At 41.9% G+C, this 22,348-nt stretch overlaps 2 protein-coding genes across 5 annotated transcripts in view; one reads left to right on the top strand and one right to left on the bottom strand.

Annotated features, from left to right (window-relative positions):
* zgc:112982 (uncharacterized protein LOC503771 homolog) overlaps positions 1 to 8,895 on the top strand; it is a 10,811-nt gene extending 1,916 nt beyond the window's left edge. Inside the window, exons 2-11 of the mRNA XM_024265535.2 lie at positions 1,091 to 1,134; positions 1,233 to 1,751; positions 2,010 to 2,729; positions 5,795 to 5,964; positions 6,033 to 6,150; positions 6,225 to 6,276; positions 6,360 to 6,496; positions 7,667 to 7,733; positions 8,142 to 8,232; positions 8,676 to 8,895. Coding sequence (XP_024121303.1) covers positions 1,100 to 1,134; positions 1,233 to 1,751; positions 2,010 to 2,729; positions 5,795 to 5,964; positions 6,033 to 6,150; positions 6,225 to 6,276; positions 6,360 to 6,496; positions 7,667 to 7,733; positions 8,142 to 8,232; positions 8,676 to 8,689 — 1,923 coding nt within the window. The 5' untranslated portion in view covers positions 1,091 to 1,099 and the 3' untranslated portion in view covers positions 8,690 to 8,895. The remainder of the gene's footprint in view (positions 1 to 1,090; positions 1,135 to 1,232; positions 1,752 to 2,009; positions 2,730 to 5,794; positions 5,965 to 6,032; positions 6,151 to 6,224; positions 6,277 to 6,359; positions 6,497 to 7,666; positions 7,734 to 8,141; positions 8,233 to 8,675) is intronic.
* An 82-nt stretch (positions 8,896 to 8,977) lies between these two features.
* The window catches only part of unm_hu7910 (un-named hu7910), a 45,226-nt gene continuing 31,855 nt past the window's right edge, over positions 8,978 to 22,348 (bottom strand). For 2 of the 4 annotated variants that reach the window (XM_024265529.2, XM_024265531.2), the window contains 21 exons: positions 19,688 to 19,729; positions 19,504 to 19,596; positions 19,294 to 19,329; positions 18,030 to 18,074; positions 17,872 to 17,901; positions 17,765 to 17,797; positions 15,994 to 16,029; positions 15,671 to 15,718; positions 15,234 to 15,311; positions 14,026 to 14,061; positions 13,869 to 13,954; positions 13,714 to 13,800; positions 12,199 to 12,349; positions 10,963 to 11,099; positions 10,787 to 10,885; positions 10,624 to 10,713; positions 10,293 to 10,430; positions 10,088 to 10,223; positions 9,738 to 9,829; positions 9,529 to 9,662; positions 8,978 to 9,447 (listed from right to left, as the gene is read on the bottom strand). In XM_024265529.2, coding sequence (XP_024121297.1) covers positions 9,297 to 9,447; positions 9,529 to 9,662; positions 9,738 to 9,829; positions 10,088 to 10,223; positions 10,293 to 10,430; positions 10,624 to 10,713; positions 10,787 to 10,885; positions 10,963 to 11,099; positions 12,199 to 12,349; positions 13,714 to 13,800; positions 13,869 to 13,954; positions 14,026 to 14,061; positions 15,234 to 15,311; positions 15,671 to 15,718; positions 15,994 to 16,029; positions 17,765 to 17,797; positions 17,872 to 17,901; positions 18,030 to 18,074; positions 19,294 to 19,329; positions 19,504 to 19,596; positions 19,688 to 19,729 — 1,778 coding nt within the window. In that variant the 3' untranslated portion in view covers positions 8,978 to 9,296. The remainder of the gene's footprint in view (positions 9,448 to 9,528; positions 9,663 to 9,737; positions 9,830 to 10,087; positions 10,224 to 10,292; positions 10,431 to 10,623; positions 10,714 to 10,786; positions 10,886 to 10,962; positions 11,100 to 12,198; positions 12,350 to 13,713; positions 13,801 to 13,868; positions 13,955 to 14,025; positions 14,062 to 15,233; positions 15,312 to 15,670; positions 15,719 to 15,993; positions 16,030 to 17,764; positions 17,798 to 17,871; positions 17,902 to 18,029; positions 18,075 to 19,293; positions 19,330 to 19,503; positions 19,597 to 19,687; positions 19,730 to 22,348) is intronic. The other 2 variants (XM_024265530.2, XM_024265533.2) reach the window with 2 other exon arrangements.

Below are 22,348 nucleotides of genomic sequence, written 5' to 3'. Positions count from 1 at the left end.
ATGTGTTAAAATAAGTATTTATTTAATTGTAATTCTCAAGAATTCAATCATAATCACTTTTTTGTTTTTTAAGCATAATATAACATGGCCATAAGGGGGACGCAAACCCTGTACCTTTTGCATCTGAAGGCAGCCATGCCATCGACTTGGCCTCAAAATCCTCTCCAGACATAAATGACATTCCCTCCAGTTTATTCCAGCCTCCCCGTTTACGGGATCCTCTTTAAATGTTGGTTTCAGAGTGGGGGAAACGTGACGTCTCTAATGGGAATGTTCTCAATATTTTATTGAGGATGTCCTATTTGAACATCCTTCACTTTAAGAAGGGGCGGAGACCGCAGAAAAATTAAGTTTCCTGATGGAAACCTGCTCCACGTCAGGTTCACAGAGTCAGTTGCCACAGTGATTAACTAAGAGTTCAGCTCTCTCAAACGGGTTTGGTTTAACCCACTTTCACGGGTTTAAGTTATCTCCATATCTGAAGCCGAAAACTTCAACAACTCAGAGTTCCAACCAAACCTGCTTCTTAAAACGGGCCCCAGAGAAAAGTCTGGGTATTATCAGGTCTTGCTTGGTTATTATTCAACAAATTGAACTAATCAATCCAGCTTTATTTTCAAAAAACACTTTAAGTGTGCAGCTCAAAACACTTTATAATTAAAAACAAACAAAATACAAAGAAGAGAAACTAAAATCAAATTTATGAGGTACTTGGTTTATTTGGTTTATTTTCTTGTTGCTTTTTCCTTGTTTTTTGTTTTTCTTTATCTGCTTTTGTTGCTTTTACCATCCAGTTGACATATTGTCGTTAAGATACAAAGAGTTAGATTTGGTTGAAAAGCTTGATTGATTTAGTTAAAGTTGTTAGTTCACCAAGGACAAGAGTATCATGAACGCTTTTGTTGTGTGCTATGAAAATGAAATGAACTAAACCATAACAGTTTAATTTTCAAATTTAGTTTAAATTGACATTAATGTTTTTATAATGCTTTTGACATCACTTTTTTACCATCATTTGTTCAATGCTTTTACAATCTGTGATCTTTTATCCACACTTTAATTTAAACCAAAAATGTCTCCTTCTTCAAAGGCTGATAAAATGTCCCGACCGAGGTCCAGATCACCAAATTACAGGTACTAGTTTGCGATCAGACATCTGTTGATGACAGCTTATTTTGTTTGTCGGTGATTCAACTAATTGTAACCCCCCCCCCTATAACGATTGTTTCCAGGAGGTTTCCATCGGAGCAACGGGACTTCGATCCTGACAGAGTCCCCTTAGATCGGAATCACCACGACCGTTTTCCAGACGAGCCTCGATTTGGACACCAGCGTCACCCAGACCAGGGCAGGTTACCCCACCGCAGACCCCCCCCACCTCCTGATGCAACGTACTACGACGACAGAGACGGGGGGTATGAGGTAGACAGACACAGAGGAGAAAGCAGAGAACACTTTCAGAGGTTTGAAAACAGGCAGCAGTCGCCTACGTGGTCGCAGAGGGAAGATTTTCCATTCAGAGGTCATCATCAGAGGAAGCCCGGGATGGACTGGAGGAGAGAGGATCAGGGCAGAGGACGGGGGGGGTTCAGAGACTCCAGCCCCGGCATGAGACCGGATGACCGAAGAGGAGGATACAGAGGAAGATGGACTGGCCAAGGTCCTAACAGAGGTAGATTCAGAGACAGCCTCCATCATGACAGAGGATCCCCTTTGAAAAGACCAAGGAGAGAAATGGATGAACATCCGGGGTAAAGTTCAAGCAAAATGCTTTGCAGCTCTTTCAGGAAATGAAGACAGCTGAGGATTTTCTTATCATCTGTTTTCTTACCATAGGAAGATATCTTTTTGTAGAGATGTTTTCAGTGTTTTCTGCATGTCTTTAGCTGAGCAGCAGATGAGGAGAAACTCACAGCTAATTTCTGGAGTAAATGTAAAGTTAGATGAGAAGATGCCGTGGCTCCATGAATCCTTGTTGAACCGTGTCACCCCCTCTTATGCCGTCACAGGTACAGAGATGAAAACTCAGGGGACGCAGCCAGAGGTGGGTTTGGATGGGGCAATCGGGGGAGCTTTCCCCACCGGCACTCAAACCCCGGAGATGTGGCTCACAGCAGAGAGCTGTCCGAGCGGGAACGCTTTGAGGACCGCGGGCCGCATGAACCCCACTTTGATCGACAGAGGAGTCCCCGTTCACAGGAGCGATTCAGGGGCCCCCACAGCAAGGGGGAGGAGCGAGGACAAGCTCAAGGTCACCGCTTTGATGACAATATGGAGGAGCCAAACTATCATGATGCAAGAAAAGAGCCCGCCTTTCAGGGAGGACCAGATAACAGAGACCGGCCCTTCCACCACAGGGGCTGGGGGGGGCCGAGAAGGATGTACAACCAAAGAGGAGCTGGAAGAAACGAGTACCACAGAAATCAGCCACATTTCCAGCATTCTCATCGGGATTCTGCCCCCAAAGAAAGACCCGCCCACCACCCCTTCAGGAACGAGGTCCCAGGTCCCCCTGAGGAGGAGGAGGAGGAGCCCGGCTGGGCGGAAGGAGACAGACGCCAGGAGTGGGCGACTGATGCGCCCAGAAGCTCGGAAGATCTGGACCCCAAAATGCCGCGTCAGAGGATGGAGCGTGGATGGAGCGAGCGCAAAGATGACGGCATGGCGGTTCAAACGGAGGAAACCCTCACCATCAAAGTGGACATGAGTCGACCCGTCAGCCAGAAAAGGTAACTTTAGGGAGCTTTTCTCGGGGTGGGGGTGAAAGAAGTGCTTTAACTGATCTGGAGAGGAATTCTTGAATTGTTTTGAAGCCCCGCCTCAAGGATCTTTAAAGATCCGTCAGGATCAGGAAGTTCCTGGAGTTTTCATGCAATGCGGATGTGGATTTTCATCCACACCTGTGATTGAACCGTGCACTTCCAAAAACTCCAAGAGGTCTGCTTCCTACTGGATGACCTTAAAAGCGATGGAGCTGTAAAGAAGTCCCTTCTGCTTTCTGATTGGTCCTTATTCCCTCATTCAGCCAAAGACTGTCAGATTCACGCCGTCCTGCTCTCACAGGAAAACTCAGCACCGCCGTTTCTGACCTTATGGAAACGAAAGGACTAAAGATTTCACTGGAGCCTGTGGCAGAGCAGCTGATGAGATGTTTCTGATGAGAGTTTGAACCTCACTAAGCTGATGACCAGAAGACTTCAGATTTAATGTAAGCCCCGCCCTTCAAAAAGATGTTGAGATGTCAACTGAGAAGACAGACAGGACACTCCGTCAGCTAAACATCAGCTCCACCACGAGTGGAGCTCTGAAAATGGAAGCATTCCTCGTTCTGTTGGAGCATTCGGATGAAAAACAAAATCTCATCTTGGTCCAACATCATTTACAAACCCACAAATATAGAAGAGGATAAAGAAGAAGAAGTTTGTTGCTTTTGTCTGAATTACTTCCTGATGCTAGCAGTGAACAAACAAAGAAGAGCAGAATAAAATAGTTATCTTTTAGAAAGGAAAATAATGAGAACATCTACACTCTGCTCTGGCTGAAGAAGGAGGAACCCACCAGGACGGAAAAGCAGAGCACAAAACACTTGTCGACCTTTCAGCTCATCCTGTCAAACGTCGCCACAGCGAATCAGCTTTCCCTGATTCACACAGGTGGTCTGACACAGTTTCACAATGGATGCTCTTCCTGACACAACCTTTGTATTTTCAAGACCAATGGTTAGGCAGCGGTGTGAAGGTGGGAAATGGGATGGGGGGGTGGGGTTCAGTGCACCACTTCAGGCAACTGCAACCTCCAGTAATCTACAGCAGTTTTTCAATCAGTGTGCTGTGAGAGATGGTCAGGTGTGCCGTGGGAAATGACCCATTTTCACATATATAAAACATTTACCATCACTATAGTATCAGCTCTGTGTTCATCCAAACGGACCTGATTTATCACTGCAAGATCATAGAAGACATTTTTCTTGGATTCTAGAAATGAGTCTGTAATCAGTATGATGTTACCGCAATCCGGCCGCAAAACTAGAAACTTAGAAAACTCCTGCCCCCTTCAACTGTCTCCGCCAGTCATTGTTGGAGTCTTAATCACGTCATCCTCACTTTCTTGTTCTGATTCGGCTCAGAAAGTCTCTCAGTTCCAACAAAAATAGCAGCTAAAGCTCGTGTTTAGCGGTGTAGCTTCCTGCGGGATCCGGTGTCAGACAGTGAACAAAAGAATGAATCTCAGGGATCATCTGCGTCAGTTTTAGCACTACATCCCCCATGATGCATTGGGTTAAAGTGGCTGCAATGACGCTTCCTGCTTTTTCTGACTCAATTATTAAAAAAAAAAAATGAACACAAGATCGTGGAGGGATTGAACGCCAATACAGACTAGTGTGCTGCAGGATTTTTTTCAAGAGAAAGTGATCTACTGATCTACAGTGCTGAGGGCAGAACATTCCAGCCCTCTTATCCAAACCATCTTTGCCTTCAAGAGGATGAAGAAAGATTAAGGCCAGAGATGGCTGTCCCAGAGGGAAGCTCTGATTCCCCACCAGACCAGGACAATGTGGATGCTCAAGAGAAAGAGAGAAAGATCCATCAAGCAGGAAAATGATGGAAAACTCCAAGGTTTGATCTTCACAGAAGAACCTCTACTTAAGAAATGGAGCAGCTGCTGCTTCAGCAGCTTTTGGGGAAAAGCGCTTGGAGCTTTTTAGGCCGAGCAGGTCAGGGTTTATCTGACGATGAGGAGGGATGAAGACGGAGATGATGGGCAGCCTACGACCGATGTGATCTTCACAGAAGAAATCCAACCTTTTCTATCACAAACCTCTTCACGAGGTGCTCATCACTGTGGACGTGCACATCTGGCCTTTAGAGCATGAAAGGCAACAACAGCAGTCAGAGACCAAGAGCATGTGACCGCTTCCGACCAATCAGCTGCAGACGTGCAGCCTGAAGTATGGAGGAGAGGAGAGCAGCGTGGGAAAGGAAGGGCTGAAGAAGACACAAACCTACACAGGAGCTCTCTCAATCATCACACCTGCTTTGTTCTCTCAAGTGCTCTTCTGTCATCAGGTTCAGAAAAATCTGACACGATTAGATTCACAGAATTTGACACAAACACCTTCAGTTTTTGATTTTTGATGCAAATATAAACCAATTTCTTAAGATTTTCCAGTAAAAATGGAAAAATGACGAGTGAAGGTGAAAACCATCAAGCCCACAGTTCTGCTTCTAGTGTTAGATAGTTTATCAAACTGATCAGGAACCATTTTAAACCATTTTATAAAGAAAAACACCAGAAATCAAAGATAACCTCACCCTGCAAAAGAAGCCCAGATGAAAGAGGAGGCTCTGTGGAAACGGCACAACCAAAATGAAGATGCTCTGGATCAAAGTGTGAACTTCCACCCGTCAGTCTCTTTCCTGTCTCAGTTCAGTCAGTAGCTCTTCAGCTTCATTTGACTGTTTTAGTTTGCTAAAAATGTGCTCCATGAAAACCCTCACAGGTAAGTTCTGGGTAAACCTGAGTTTGTATTTTTGGAGGACAGTCTGCCAAAGGAGGATGCAGTTTGTAGAGATCTGAGCCTCACAGCTGGAAGTGTCAGAATAATAGCAGACGAGTTCTCAGAGAATTGATGGAGTTTCCATTTCCAGTCATTTTGTTTGGAAAAAGGAAGCCTCCTTTAATGAGGAAAACTTCTGAAAGAAGCACAACATCTCAGAGGATTTGGGTTTTGGCCTTGTCAGCTTTGCTTGGCTCTGTGTGGTGGTAACGAACACGACCTCGCTGCTCCTCGCAGCCCTCTGTGCTACTCCTCAGACAGGCAGCTCTCTCTGGACCTGGTCAACGTTGGGCGCCAGAGGCTGGACTTCCTGCCGATGCTGCAGCACTCGGGGGAGTACCAGGAGAGCAGCATGCGCACGGGCACGTTTGCCCAGGAGATCATCACGCTGGTGCATCTGGTCAAAGGTCAGTGCGGCTCACGCAGCCACGCCGTCTGTCCCGCTGTGGTCCAACGTTTGTGTCTGCCGCCATAGAGCAGTACTTCAGCGGGGACGGGCTGACGCTGAACGAGCGCTTCTCTTCGCCGCAGACGTCAGATCTGCCAGAGGAGGCGGAGGAGCTGACGCTGAACCAGCGGTTCAGCTCAAACCGGTAAGAACAAACGTGACGGCTCCGTTCTTATCGCCGATTTCCTGGTCAGAACTCACTGTGGTTCATCTGTGCAGAGGCTTCAGCTCAAATCTGGACTCCTTCCTTGACGATGAGGAGCCCACTCAGGTGTGATTCTAACCTGTTCAGATACCTGGGACCATCAAGCTCATGCTCGGGTCTCTAACTCGAGTGCCTCTGGGGGGGTTTAGGGTCTGAGCAAGCCGCCGCTGCGAGGCCCCGGTGACCTGAGACATGACCTGGAGAGGAGGCGGCAGGAGAAACTGGAGGGAGTCAAAGTTACCATCCTGGGAAACAGCATTTCCCAGCATTCTACGGGGGGAGACAGGTGAGGCTGAGCTTCCTGCTAATGCTGTTGAACAAAGAGGAAGAGTGATGAAGAGGATAATATGTGAAACCTTCACTTTTTCCTTGATACATTTCAAATATGTGTAGTCACATCTGATTGGTTGCTGTAATCATGCGACTCAAAGCGTTTTCATTAATTCTGTGCGAAACTAAAAAGTTTTTTTTTGACTCAGTGTTTAATAGTGCTGTCATGTGATTCTTTATTTTAAAGGATTCATAATTATGTCCTATGACTAATTTATCTACTTCAGGGGTCCCCAAACTACGGCCCGCGGGCCAGATCAGGCCCCCCACAAACTATCAGAAACGCTGATCGAGAACCACAAAGAACGTGACTTTTTATTCCAGCCTTCTGCAGTCTGAACTATGATGGAGGAGAGAATATTTATTGGTTTAATAGTATGGCTGTGGACCATTGCTTAGGTGGCGATACGATTCGATTCACGAATCAAGCTCAACGAACCACAACTCTTACTTATTATTCTAATGTTTATTGCTATGTGTATGTCTATTTACTGGATGGATGAAAATCAAAATGATTTGTATTTAATCATCATTTATACCTTTATTTAGAACAGGAGATCAGAATCAACTAAACTGGAAAAAAAAACACAAAGATTCAGATAGAAATACATTTTGTCATTTTAAACTTTTTTTTATCAATCTTCTGGTTCAGCAGTAAAACAACATAAAAGGATAAAAATTACTGCTGTTTTGGATTATTTAACAACAAAACCTGAAAATGTTCTCCACAGTTTTCTATCCTCAAAGTTCTTCAATATTTTACGTTCTAAGAATCACATATTGGTCCAGAGTCCGTATGAAGAAGATTTTTTGCAGCAGAATCAGCTGATTCACGTTGATTACATCCGCCTTCAAACTTATCCAAACTATTCAAAGTTCTCCTCTCTGAAACCATCATGACCAGCTCAAGCTCCACCCCAACCTCAGAACAGACTCTTGATCAGTCTGTCAGCGCCACTCCACTGGTTTATTCTCATCATATGACTGTAAATGTCTGAACGGTGTTTTGTCTGCCGTGATCCGTCACATATGCTGTGTTTTTAGGTCAACATTTCTTCTGCAGTTTTTGTTTCGTCTCCTGATGCAGAACAACCAAGCCTAACGTTTGTAATCTCTTCACCTGCAGTGAGCTGGACGACATGCCGCAGACGGAGTGGGCGGGGCAGCACGGCAGGAGGCAGGAGGGCAATATGGTGAGCAGCTCCTGGGTCACATGACCCCTGATGGAAATGGAGGCCTTAAAGGTCAAAGTCAAGGCCCGGGGGCCGGATCCGGCCCTCCAGATCATTTTATGTTATTGTTATTAATGGTCCGTTATATTGCGCTCATTTTTAACATGTATAATTTAAAAAATATATATTTTTATGGAGAATAAAACATTGAAAGTTATTTAAGGTTTAAGTTGATTTATTCTGGAATAATATTCTTGACTTTTTATAATTCATAATTATGTTAAAAAGTTACGGTTTTAAAGTTTTCAAAATGTAGTTTTAGAGTGTTCAATAAATGTTCATCCTGTTTGGCCTGGGACCTAAAGAGTTTGGGATTTTGGCCCCTCTGATTGAGTTTGACACTCCTGCATTGAATGTTTGTGTCTTCAGGGTCCGAGGAGAGGAGCTCCAAACCGCTGGAACGCAGGTCCTCCACGCAGAAACTTCCGCTACCCGTATCCACGGCACAGTGGCCCTGCAGGTACACCAGGGCAGCAGCTCACAACAAACAGTAGCAGACTGTAATCACAGTGTGTGGAGCATCTGGAGCAGATTTACTGATATTTAAGTCTTTCCAGAAATGTAGAAGCTCCACAGCTCTGAAATGAATTCACCCAAAGGAGCGTTTTTAGTTTCATTTTGAGTGACGTCATCTTTAATCAGAGTTCCTGATCATATTGATATAATGTAGGAGCCACGTTCCTGTGTGCCGTGAGAACTCTGTTAGTTCCAGCAGCAAAGGCTTCACTGTCTGACCTTTGACTCTTCTGACAAGAGAAGCTTCTCTAGACCTTCACTTTCTTGTACAATTGCTATTAGGGGTTCAACGATTTGTTTTAATAATGAATATCATTAATTTGTGGTCGATTCTGGTTCATTTTGAATGTTTGTCCTGCAGCCTCATTCATGTCTTTCTCTTCTCAGGTCCACATTGGTGACGGGATGATCTCCATGTGGGGTTCCTGTTGCATCCTGGGAAATTGGGAGTACTGTTCATGCAGAAGATTTGAATTACTAAGAAATGTGCTTTTTATGTTTTCCATCTTCCTGCGTAAGTTCTGCGTCTGAGGTTTTATTTCATGTTCGTTTAGATTCAAACAGATCCTGAATGTTTCTAATAAACATGATTGTTCTAAAACTGTCACTCCTGTTTTTTGTCTGAACATCTTCCATCAGTTCAAAAAATCTGACAAGTTTATTGATTCACCGCATTTGCCACAAACACATTCAGTTTTTTTGTGTTTTATTTTTCATACAAATATAAATCATTTCATACGATTTTCCAGTAAATGTGCAAAAATGACGAGTGAAGGTAAAAAGTCCACAGTTCTGATGCTTCTAGTGTTTCATAGTTTATCAAACTGAACAGAAAACATTCTTTAAAGTTGGCAAAGAGTCCGAGCCCAGAACCGGGCCTCTTCAGGTACCGAGTCAGTAGTTCAAAGTCTGTTTGGTCCTTGGCCGTCCCGTCAGTTCGTCCTCTTCAGTTTCAGGAGGCTCTTACCGTACCGAGGTCAAGCTGGCGCTCCTCGCCCGTTCAGGGGGTTAGATGGGGCTGAGAGTCTGCCGCTGGTGCTGCGTCAGCTCCGGGTGCCAGACGTCCACGATGAAGATGAGGCGGTAGCTGTCGGCGTCCTGCCACACCTCGTGCTCGAAGGAGTCGTCAAAGATGAGGATCTTCCCCTCCTCCCACTCCCTGAAACACCAAGAAGAGCGGCTCCGTCAGCACGGGGAGGACTGCAGCGACCGCCGCGGTGAGGGTGGGGGCGGCCGTCACCTGGTCTGGTTGGTGCAGCGGATCCTGCAGCCGTGTTTGGGGATGACGAGGCCCAGGTGCATGCGCAGCCGGCAGTTAGTGGGTCCGGTGTGAGGCCACACGTGGGTGCCAGGCTGCATCACCGAGAACTTGATCTGGAAAAACAGACCGTGACAGAGGAGCCTGGACTCGTCTTCACCTGCTGAGGGCGGAGCCTCGTCAGGTCTTACCTGTCCTCTCCTGCAGCCTGTGGCTTCAGGGAATCTCTCCAGCAGAGAGCAGGTCTTCGGGACGCCCTGACAGGAGCTGGCAGATTTTCTCCCTGAAAACAAAAATATTGAAGCATCATAGTTCACCTGTCTGGGGTTCAGGCCAGCATCTCTCAAAATGTTACTTTTTAAAACTTATTTTCAAAATAAAAGATGCTCTGTTCCAAACAGGATCATCTCAGTGCAGCTCTGAACAGCTAGTAACCAATGTTGTGCAGCATAAGATAATATGTGATTTTAACTCATAAAAACTTTTTACTAAGAGTTTTGGTTTGCATATAAAACCTGTGTATTCTGGAGGTAGCGTGTACCTTGTATCCACAGGGTGTACTGGCCCCACTCTCCCTTTTCTCGCAGGTTTTCATCCTCCGGTAAGAAGCGGCCCTTGTCCTGATCCATCACAGCCAGAGCCTCGTCCCGGATCGTCTTCCAGTTCCTCTCCAGCGCCTGATAAAGCACACGCATGGATCACTAACTCTGGCTCAAGAACCAAACTGCCAAGGTTAGGCTGCGTACCTTAACCAGGTCGGTGTAGCCCGTCTCTTTGGGCGTCCACCAGGGCTGTGCCTTCAGCCCCTTCACGTTGTACAGAGATCTCTGCCACACTGAGGCGAAGTGACCACGTTTGTGACCCAGTTCATACCAGTGATAAGCCTGAACACATACACGCACAATTTAGATCTGATTAAACGGTTTCTATGACAACTGAAACAGCTTAACTCAGTGACTTCCAACCACTGTGCTGACAAGGTCATGGGAGAATTATCTAATTCACTTCAAAGCTCTTTAAAAACTGAAAATAATCTCTTGGCTGCCCCCTGTGGTCAGCAGGGGAACTGTCACTCACACTGTCGTCTCCAACTCTCTGGAGGGCGTCTCCCAGGTGGAAGTAAAAGCGCCCGTCGTCGGTACCCGGCTCGCCAGACTCCAGGCCTTCCTGCAGAGACAGACAGGAAGTAAGGAGCTGAAGGTGCCAGCAGTCACATGCACGTGTGCACGTGTGTGCTAACCCTCAGGAAAGGGATGCTCTCTGCAATCTGGTTTTCTGCCTTCAGGATGAACCCATAGTGTACTTTGGCAAACCCGTTGTCAGGGGCAACGTCCAGAACCTGAGCATTGAGGAGAAACAGCCAATCAGGACTCAGGGCTCAAATGCACAGCAGGAAGTCCGTTTCCAATTACAAACCTCTTCGTATACTTGCTTGGCTCCCTTGTTGTCGTTTAGCAACAAGTGAGCCACGCCAAGATCGTTCTTCAGGGCGACGTCGTCGGGGAAGATCTGAACCAACCTCTGCAGCGTCACCAGAGATCCACGCGTCCGACCTGGAGGGAGGAGTCATCATCAAACCAGAGAAATGGGAAACTTTCAGAGTCAATTCAAATGTATTTATAAAGCCCAATATCACAAAAAAATGGACTCAGTAATTGTACAGAAGCAGAAGGTTGATCATAAAATATAAACAATAGCTGATTGTTGAAATAAACTAAACAGACTAAAGAGCTGCCATGTGTAAAACAGGAACGTCCTGAACTAAGCTGAGGACCCTGAAGGCAGCACTATAGCGTTACCAAAGGTATCAGTGGACAAAATAAATACATAATAATTAGAACACTGATATGGATAAAGTTCACACTGGTTTGAAAATACTATCGCTTAACACAAATAGAAACAGTTTTTTTGTGTTGGATTATGTGAATTATAAAGGAAATGGGCGGAGTCACCAGCAAGGAAACAAAAGGAGAGAAGTTTGGGGCGTCGGCAGCTGTCAGGTGAAGGAATAAAAGGCTGGGGGGGGGGGCTACGAGGGGCCCCAGACAGAAAGGAATAAAGGATAACCTTCAAATGAAAGCTGGATTAAGGAAGAAAACCACAACCATTTCCCTTTGATGAGATCAGTCCATTTTTTCCCTTCTTTAGACACATGTTTTTCCTGGTGGATCTACATTTTTTGGACATTGAAATCTTTGTCTGAACACTGGAAGACTGACTAAAGACGGAAAACAATGATATGGCTTTTTTTGTTGTTTTACAGCTGCCTAGGTCCCCATCTGCTGGACGGGGCATTGAATCACAAAAACTATATGTATATATATATATTTTTAGTTCGACAGAGCACTCATTTTATGTAAAAATACAAAAGTAATAATCAAAAAACAAATAAAACAACCATTCCTGTCACTGCCGCTTTCTAAGCTACGTTGGGGGGAGGAGAGGGGCACGCCGCGGTTGGTGCTTCTTTAAAACTTTAGGGATGGAAAAACAAGCTCTCAGGGACAGCTTCAAGGGAGAAAGACAGGAAGAGGAGGAAACACGGCTCAGAGCAGAGGTTTGTCTGTTTTACTTATTTAAAATAGTTTAAAGTTGTTTCTGTTTTTGCCTAGGGCGCCATGCAGCCCGGACCGGGCCTGGTTTGCACCATACCAAGGAACTGCTGTCGCTCAGCTCGTCTCTTCAGCGCCGCTCTCAGGAGGTCGGCGGTGGCGTCTGGCAGCTCCGACGCCTCTTTGAAGGTGTTGATGGCTCTCTGTAGCATCTCGTTGCTGCGCAGCTTCTCTGCCAGGTCGTCCTCCGCCTGGGGGGAGGGGGGGGTCACGTCAGACATGAGCGCTCAGGTCACCCATTGAAATGCAAACATAAAAATATGTAGTTTTTAAGTTGTTTTTCATGTTGTTGCTTATCTAATTTTATCTGTATGTGTTAGAGGGTGTTTTTGTTCTTTGTGCAGCACTTTGAGGTGTTTTTAAAAGAAAATGGTTTTTGTTACTTCACTGTAAAGTTTATCAGCCAATAAAGTTATCTATCTATCTAGTCATACTATTGAACTTCATCAATCAATCCTCCTCCTTTCTGGGTAATCAGCATTTACAAGCTCAGTTGATTAGATTCTTGCACAAAGGAAAAATCTGTTCATTTGACAAAACTAGAAGGCGCAGTTCTTGTAGTGTTTACAGCTTAGTTTTTAGAGATATCAAAAATGTAAATATACCACGACATGAATGATTTCTAAGCTTTAATTCGAGCCATGTTTTGTGGTTAAAAAATGACGTAGGTAGCCCGATATTTGTGGTTGATGTGTGCATGTCTTACATTGAAACAGCTGCATTCTGCTGACACGACTCAATGCATAGCAACAGTGCCTGTGTGCACACGTCTGTCTATAGGACAGGGCCGATCCAGTAAAACAGAGGGGTCAAACTCAATCAGACAAGGAGCCAAAATCCAGACCTTACCTTAGGTCACGGGCCGAACAGGAGAAACATTTATTAAACACTCTAAAACTACATTTTAAAACTTTGAAACTGTAACTTTTTAACATAATTATGGACTAGATAAATAGCATCACCTGTGATAATGCTAGTGTGAATGATGCAAGCTGAATTTGGCTGCTGAAGATGCTGAAATGGATAACTAAAAATGCTGAAGCTGAAAACTAAAAAAAAAAACTTAGGCTAGCCAAAACACGTANNNCAACTAGGGTGTAGATGAAAGAATAGTTAAACTTCAAAATAGCCTAAAAATACAGAAAAAAACCCTAAATAAGCCAAAACGTGCGTGTAAATATTAGCCTAACTCGCAAATATTCTAAAAAATAAGCCTAAATAAGACAAAACAGCTAGCATGTAGCTGAAATTTTAGCTAAACTCCAAAATAGCCTAAAAAATCTTAGTAAATGCCAAAATAGTCCAAAAAGCTGCAGAATGCTAATTTTCAAAACTTTAAAACCGTAACTTTTTCACATAATTCTGAATAATAAAAGACAGGAATATTATTCCAGAATAAATCAACTTAAACCTTAAATAACTTTCAATATTTTACTCTCCATAAAAATACATTTTGTCAGAATTATACAAGTTAGAAATGAGGTCAAGATAACATCTGGTCATTAATGACAATAAAACAAAGTAATGTATATCAATAAGCAGACGTGTACAGCACCTGAGCTTTCCCGTAGCGAGCGCGGGGGCTCTGAGGAAACTGCTGCACCAGCCTCTCAAACGCCTCCAGCGCCTCCTCCACCTTCCCCTGAAGCAGAGCGAGAACGTCATCTCCTGCAGACACGGAGCTCGGAGCTCTGCTGACGGCGGTGCTACCTTCTTGCGAAGCTTCTCTGCTGCATCAATTTCTGCTTTGATAGTTTTATCAAACTTGTTCAGTAACTTGGGCTTCTTCTTCTTCACTGCAGGAGAACAAACCAGAGATCAGAGAAACCTCTCAGAAACGACCTTTCACATACACTCATGTCTCTACCTGGCAGCTTCTCCTCCACTGGCTCCTCCGTCCTTCCTGTCACACATTGAACAGATATACCACTGACTTTAAAGAGCTGTAAGGACTGTTTTTGTTCTGTCATCAAAGAAAACGTTACTTTTATGCAAATGTTCTGTTTAACACAGGACATCCAGTGGTTATGTTCTTTAATTTATTGTAACTTTTCAACCGTTAACATGATAAATCCAGTTGATCCTCACGCCACTCTTCTAATCAGAGGAGAAAAACACTTCATCCGTCGTATTTTTTAACATGTTCTTTAGCATTTTTCCTCATGAATCACAATGGAGGACATATATTAAAAAAATTAAGATTACGACAGCATTCTGAGTATTTCTTTACTTAAACCGTGTTGGATCAGGAGCAGACAAAAACGGAAAGAGCTCCGGTTTCTGATGCCTTCACATGCAGACAAATAGATCCATGAACGTCTTTGTTTTCTGGGTCTGAGCTGGAATCTGGATCAGAACTGTACAGCTGGATAGCGACGATATTGATCCCGGTTTTATTTTTTTTTTGCTACACTAATATGAGCTTGTGAGGTGTCATAATCTAACAGGAGAGAGCAACATTTAAACATTAGTTTTAACAAAGTGTATTTTTGAGTTGAATAAATCATCAACCCAAAATTTCATTTGATGAAAACTAACTTTTTAAAATGCGATAAATTACAGAACTTTAGTTAATTGATCCAATGTTTCACTTTGTACAGTGTATAAAACAGCACAGGTTTTTTCTTTTTATTAAAAAAATGCACAATCATAATAAAAAGCCTGCTGGGAAGGATTTTACCATAGAAACAACACAGCTGGAGCTGGACCAAGTCTTTCATTTAACTCTGGGGTGTCGAGTTCAATCGCATAGAGGGTCAAAATCCAAAACACACCGTAGGTCGTGGGGGACCAGGACAAACATTTAACACACTAAAACGACATTTTTACAACTTCAAAAATGTAACTTTTTAACATAGCTATGAATAAAAACAGGCAGGAATATTATTCCAGAATAAATCAACATAAACCTTAAATAACTTTTAATATTTTACTCTCCATAAAAATATATTTTGTCAAAATTATACAAGTTAGAAATGAGGTCAAGATAACATCGGGTCATTAATAATAAAATAAAATGATCTGGCCCCCGGGCCTTGAATTTGACACGTGATTTAACTCCTTAAACAGACTCACCGGCGGCCTCTACAGGCGAGGGTTCCACCTCCGTTGTCGCTGCAGGATGACTTCCCGCTCGCTCCTCCGACTGAATAACTGAAACACACCAGAGAGGACCGAGTTAGAAACACACCCTCAGGTTTGTTCACGTTCTCTCGCATGTGTTAAAGCTACCGTGAGCTGAAAGTGCTGAAAAAGGAGGACAGCTCTAAAACAGAGTGATGAAAACACTGCTGGGTGAAGGTGGTGATTCATAGACGGCCGTCAGAAGCTGCTGTCTGTATGTCCAGGTCTGAACTCATTTTAGGCAGAAGCCCTCAAACGAGCAGATATTGGAACTATTAATCAATCTTTGTGTGCAAAAGCAAACCAAACCAGATAAATACGAGACATTTATCAGCATTCCGAACCAGGATGGCTTTAAGAAGAAAGGAGGAAACCCAAAGCAGACTGACCTGTTTCATGTGTGACTTTGGAGCTTGTCTGGTACTGTCCAGATGGTTCTGCAGGAAAACACAACCAGGAAGAACATATTTCAGCTCCACTATTGTCCTCTATGGAAAAACCGTGAAGACCCTTTCTGTCTTTTTATTTAAAAGAAGCAAAAACGTAACTTTAAGTCATTAAAGCATAACTGTTTTTGTGTCTGGAGTAAGGGCAGTTTACAGTTTTTTTAACACTTTCATCAGTGTGGAGGCTTCATTCATGAACACACATGGCCTTTTGAATGGAGAGAAGACGGATAACTAAAGAGACAGAGGGGATCAGGTTCACTCACCTGGAGTCTTCTCCGGCTGCGGTTCCTCCACCAGAACTGAGACAGGACAAAAGGAGAAATCTTCTTCAATACTGAGCAGTTTACGACAGATTCAACAAGATCTGATGTCAGCATCAGAAAGAGCACCAGCTACAGAGGAGTCGAGTATGGAGAACTTTGTAAAATGTTGTTCCCACATCTGTGTAGATCAAACTATTTCACTCAAAGGGCCAAAATCTAAATGGGATCCCAGTCTGTGGGCCAAATACAATATGTTTTTGAACGTCATGAAATAAAAGGAGAAAATAAGGAATATCAAAACACCAAACTGGGTTCCTAATGACAGTCGTGGAGCTGGCCTTTTGACCTTATCCGTTTGCCGCTCCATCTGGGCTAGCTAAAAAAGCTGCTAAAAGCATCTGAAGTGACCGTGCAGGCTCTTGGGGATTTCTAACACAAATAAAGACCAGGGTTGTTTCACCCATAGCTGCAGGCAAGGAAAGTGCTAACAGCGCCACCCGGAGGCTGAAAGAATATTACAGCTGTAGAGTTTTGGAACACATGGAGAATCAATGGGAAACGGGTAAGAAGTTCTAACTAAACACTCCATGGCTTATACAGCCACAACACGTCGGGCCAAAAAATAACCTTTGGTGGGTCAAATTTGGTCCGGCGAGCCCCACTTTGGTCACAAATAGTGTAGATCACATGTGTCAAAGTCGAGGCCCGGGGGCCGGATCCGGCCCTCCAGATCATTTTATTTTATCGTTATTAATGACTCAATGTTATCTTGAGCTTATTTCTAACTTGTATGATTTTGACTAAATATATTTTTATGGAGGGTAAAATATTACAAATTATTTTAAGGTTTAAGTTGATTTATTCTGGAATAATATTCCTGTCTTTTTATTATTCATAATTATGATAAAAAGTTATGGTTATAAAGTTTTGACTATTTTGGCGTTTACTAAGATTTACTAAGATTTTTTAGGCTATTTTGTAGTTTAGCTAATATTTCAGCTAAATGCTAGCTGTTTTGGCTAACCAAGTTTTTTGTAATATTTTTTTAGGCTAATTGGCCTTTAGCAAATATTTTAGGTGGCTATCATTTTCAGCATCTTCAGCTATCAGCACTAACATCTTCAGCGGCCAAATTCATCTTCCAGCATTCACACTAACATTATCACAGGTGATGCTATATATCTAGTTCATAATTATGTTAAAAAGTTACAGTTTTAAAGTTTTAAAATTTTAGTTTTAGAGAGTTCAATAAATGTTTATCCTGTTCGTCCCGTGACCTAAGGTGTGTTTTGGATTTTGGCCTCTTGTGTGATTGAGTTTGACACTCCTGCTGTAGATGCTCCTAACTAACTGTGGAATGTTAAAATGTTCTTTGGAAAACATCAAAGTGAAGCTGCGTCACAGAATCCATCCTGCTCCTTCTGAACAAAAGCTTCCTCTGCATCCTGACTGAACAGATACTGACGCATGAGGAGATCCTCCCCGATTTAACCAAACATCACAAGCTGATTCTTTCATTTTACAAAGTTTTAACTTCTAAAGCCATAAAGTAAATCTAATCAGATTAGCTTTTTCATATTTATTCATACATTTGTAAAGTTAAAATTCAAAGCAGCCATTATTGTCTTTCATCTTGTTCTCTAAAAACATGGTTTCCCATGAATCTCCGTTTTGAGATGCTCTGTGCGTTTGTTTCATTGGGACTTCTCCACTCTTGTCCACCTGCTGCACATCCTCGTGTGTGAAGCTCTGAGCTCTAAACTGGCCTCACCTCCGGTGCTGTCGATGGCGTCGACTTCCTCCTCTAAAAGAGACGAACGTTTAATAAGAAGAGGCGGGACGCTCAGAGAAAGGAAAGCAGAAGAAAGGATCACAGACCGTACGGATGAGCGCTGTCCTGAGGATGGTCTGATGAAGAAGCAGAGACGAGCGAGTGCGCTTGAGTCAAACATCAGACTTTTTAGAAGATCATGAAATGTTAATTCCCCCAGAAATGAGGGAGCAGATTAGAAAAGAGATAAAAATGTTGAATTGACCTGGAATGAACTCATCTTCCACCAGTGGAGGCAGCGGGACAGCAGCTGAACAGAGACACAAAGGTTCACAGCTGATGATGCTGCTGTGGTCACCATGGCAACCAGCACCCGCTCAGCTGAGCAGAAACTTCCGAACTCTGAGGCTGGACAGGTTCAAACTAGATGAAGTGAAGCTGAGTGTCTGCTGTTCAGATCAGTGAATTAGCAGGAACTGAAAACTCTGACTGCATTAGATTACTGTGACCTTTAGCAAGGTCACAGTAATCTAATTTAATCTGCAGAGGTATAAAGTGACCTGTTCAGGTCAGCCTGTAACACTGCAGTCTTTCACTTTATTTTTTATCTTTTTTATTGCAAACACTCCCCTCAAAAAAAAGTTAAAAACTTGACTTTGAACAGAAGCTAATTAGCAGATCAACCTTGAAAAAGCCAAAGATGAATGGAAGCTCTTTGTCCTGTAGGTGGCTGTTTCTGTCTGGAAAAGGTTTGAGCCTTGTAGCTGATAGCAACAGGAAGTCATCTTTTTGAACTTACTGGAGAATGTTTAAAGCACATGTGTCAAAGTCAAGGCCCGGGGGCCGGGTCCGGCCCTCCAGATTATTTAATTTATTGTTATTAATGACCCGATGCTATCTTGTGCTCATTTCTAAGTGGTATAATTTTGACAACATATATATATTGAAATATTGAAATTTATTTAAGGTTTAAGTTGATTTATTCAGGAATAATTTTCCTGTCTTTTGATTATTCATAATTATGTTAAAAAGTTACTGTTTTAAAAATGTAGTTTTTGAGTGTTTAATAAATGTTTATCTTGTTCGGCCCGTGACCTAAGGTGTGTTTTGGATTTTGGCCCCCTGTGTGACTGAGTTCTAAACCCCTGATTTAAATAAAGAAAACTGAAAAGGTTTCCTGCAGGATCCAACATAGATATAGAATCTGATATTTGATCATGCAATTTGAAAATGCATTATTCAATATGCAATGCAGGCTTAGAATATAAAAAAATAATAATTTTGCAATTAAGAATTCAATATAAAAAACGACTATTCAATCTGATATTTTTGAAAATAAATTGAGACAAAATCAAATGCATGTTAAATTGTCATGAGTTTTTGATGCAATAATTCTAATTACAGTACATTTTGCAATTTGACCGTTTATTTTAAAAATAATAACTCTTATAACAACAAAAGCTGTAAAAGTTCAACATGAAACATTCAGAAATTTTACAAAGAAGAGTTAAAACTGAGCATGAACTGACCTTGAATGTCAGACTCCACGTCCTGAGATCCCGGCGCTGAAACAGAGAGAAGCCGGAGTGTTACTGTCGTCATGGTGACCAGCTGGAACCACAGCAGCCGTAAATCTGTCTTAAAACCCAACTAACAACTATAATAGCAATATTCACTGCTGTGTCAAAGAGGGTTTTGTTGCTCGTGGGTCATATGCATAGGTGACGGGGTGAACATACCTGCTGGCTCCTCCCCAGAGGGCGTGGTCTCAGCACCAGATGGAAGATCTTCCTCTTTCTGATTGAAGCTTTCTGGAACTTTCTCTGTGGGTTCTTCAATAATAAAAGTGAAATCACAAACAATTTAAGAGTTTACTAACCTGCCGATCAGATGGGAACACTCGTGTGTTTTAGTGTTGCTCACTTGTTTCCTCCTTTGCTGAATCACTCTTTGAGGTCTTCAAACCTGTTTAAAGACACAAACAAAAGGAGAAACTCTCATGAATATGCATGAATATATCAAGGTTCTACTCAGACCGAGCAGACAGAACAAACCAAACGTCAATCCAAAAATGCCAATTAATGATTTACTTCTGTTTCAGTCCCTCAGGTTTTCCTTTCCTGAAGTCATTTGTTCTTTTTGGGAAGTTTCACTTTAGTTCAGGAGTGTCAAACTCAATCACACAAGGGATCAAAATCCAAAACCCTTTAGGTCGCAGGTCGAACAGGATAAACATTTATTGAACACTCTAAAACTGTAGCTTTTTAATACAATTCTAAACTAGCTCCCCCCTGCATACGGAAAAGCAGAGAAGAAAGTGAACTCCGTTTTCAAGCTGAACCAGTGCACCGATGTTTTATAGCATTTAGTATCCGGCCCGCCAGATGGTTTAATCTGGCCCAGGTATGAAGAAAAAAATATTTAAGAATTTTCAAAAAAGAAAGCAAGTTTCTAACCCATTCCTGTGGCGAGTTCTGGTTCTTTAAAGAAAAGACCGCAACGCGCAATTCCACCACTAGGGGGAGCAAAGGAAACTCAGGAGATCAAGAAATAAACACGATGAAGGCCAAAGCAGAGTTTAGGGAGAGAAAGGGAGGTTAATGGCAAAATGTTTGCAAGTTTAATTTAGTTTAATTTTTCATTGATTAACACATTTATATTTTAGACAGGGTATTTATTTTTTTTCTGTAGCGCCCTCTTGAGATTACTGCCGGGAATGCTTTAATGTCAGAAGTCTGTATAAAATTGAATAAACTTTTTTTGTTTTTATATTAAATACATTGTATTTGAAATGAATTGGCAACAAGCTATGAAACAGACATCAATATTCAACACTTTATTAATCTCAGTAATTGTTATATTTTCAGATGATTACTTACAATTCATGGGAAAAATGTCTCATTTTCACTATGTTGTTCCGTGTTTGTCAATAATTTAATGTTAAAGAAAAATCAACGTACACATTTTAAACAAATCTTGTCACATTTTGAACTAATGACCAAATCTGCAGCATTTTTAACAAAATTAATGATCTTTGAACTGGAGTAGGTCAGAGGTCACCTAAACTTATATAAAGTTCTTGCATTATGAACATGTTTTTAAGACGTTTTCATTTTTAAACCTATAAAAATGCAAGTGAAAAAAAAAAAAAAAAAAATAGCAGCAGAATAAAATTTAATTTTAGATGCAGCTCACAGGTGAGTTGTGCTATTTTTGGAAAGGACCTGAGGGCACCTTGTGTGGTCCTTGAGGGCCACCTCATTGGTGACCCTGACCTAGACCAGTGTTTTTCAACCTTTTCTGAGCCAAGGTACACTTTTTCCATGAAAAAATCCACGGCACACTAGCATCAAAAAGGTAAAAATTTGAGTCTGTACTGATGTAGATTCCCTCCACAGGTTTACATCTTTTAAATAATCAGGAAGCGTCATTGCAGCACAGAGGTGCTGTCACTTTAACCCAGTGTTTCTCAATCTCAATTCACTCACCCCCACCATACAACTTTCTGCTTCAAATATCATTGGTATCATTAGTCAATTTGCTCAAGTTAAACATATATCTCTTCAAAACAGTCTACATTTATTATCATTAAAGAATGACTAAAAAATCAAAAAAAAAAAATCTAAAAAATAAATCTAAATAATCAGTTTTTAGGAATATTTAGTTATGCATTTGCTTATTTTTTTTTTAAGAATCCTTCCAAATCTTTCAGACAAAGTAGAAACAGTCTTTCCTGGTTTCCCTCTACAATAGTGATGAATTCTGGCTCTTCTCAGAGATTCAGTTCTTTAACATTAGCTCTCTGAAAACATCGACTCTTTCTGATACCAAATTGATTTTTAGGTTGTTGTTTGCTTTATTTAATTCATTATAAACTACTAGATAAGATTATGCACAAAATCCATGATGTAAACATGTTTTTATTAATGTAAAGTGTAAATTATGTATATGCTGTTATTTATCCCTTCCAGATGTAGGGATAAATAATCTTTTATCATTCATACAAAATTAATGAAAAAAGAACTATCTATTCAGTTTTTAACTCTACACATTTTAAGCTTTTTTCCTTTTAAACACATTTGAAGTGAACAACACAAAACTCTGCAACCACAACCCAAATACAAATTAAATTGTGCAAAAACCACTAAATCAAGACTTTTATTCACATTGACATTAAGAAAGACAAAAGAGTTTCAGCTTTGAGGATGTCATCTGCTTTCTTCTCTCAGTGATGATCTGCTCTGTTTTAGAGAAGATTCTCTCAGTTCTCAGGTGTCTGGACAGGTTGATTGTAGAGCCATAAATATATATAGAGAGAATAATTGTACTTATATAGAATGATGTCTTGCAGACTCTGTTCCTTCATACTATCAAGAAAAGTCAAATGGCTCCAGTTTGTTCTTCTTTTCTAATGTCTCTCATTTTCTTTACGTTTTGTGTTGTTACCTCTCTCTCCCTATTTGGCTCTTGCGATGCTGCATGTGTAAGCCCCCCCCCGCACTTTCTCTTTCTTTCTCTCTATTTCTTTTCATCCCTGTTAAATATTTTTCCATCAGAATTCTTGAGGTTTAATTAAATATTCCC

The sequence above is a fragment of the Oryzias melastigma genome, unplaced genomic scaffold (genome assembly GCF_002922805.2).
Source record: "Oryzias melastigma strain HK-1 unplaced genomic scaffold, ASM292280v2 sc00320, whole genome shotgun sequence".
NCBI lineage: Eukaryota > Metazoa > Chordata > Actinopteri > Beloniformes > Adrianichthyidae > Oryzias > Oryzias melastigma.
The sequence above is the reverse complement of the archived record's forward strand: the minus strand, read 5'-3'. Positions and strand labels throughout refer to the sequence as shown.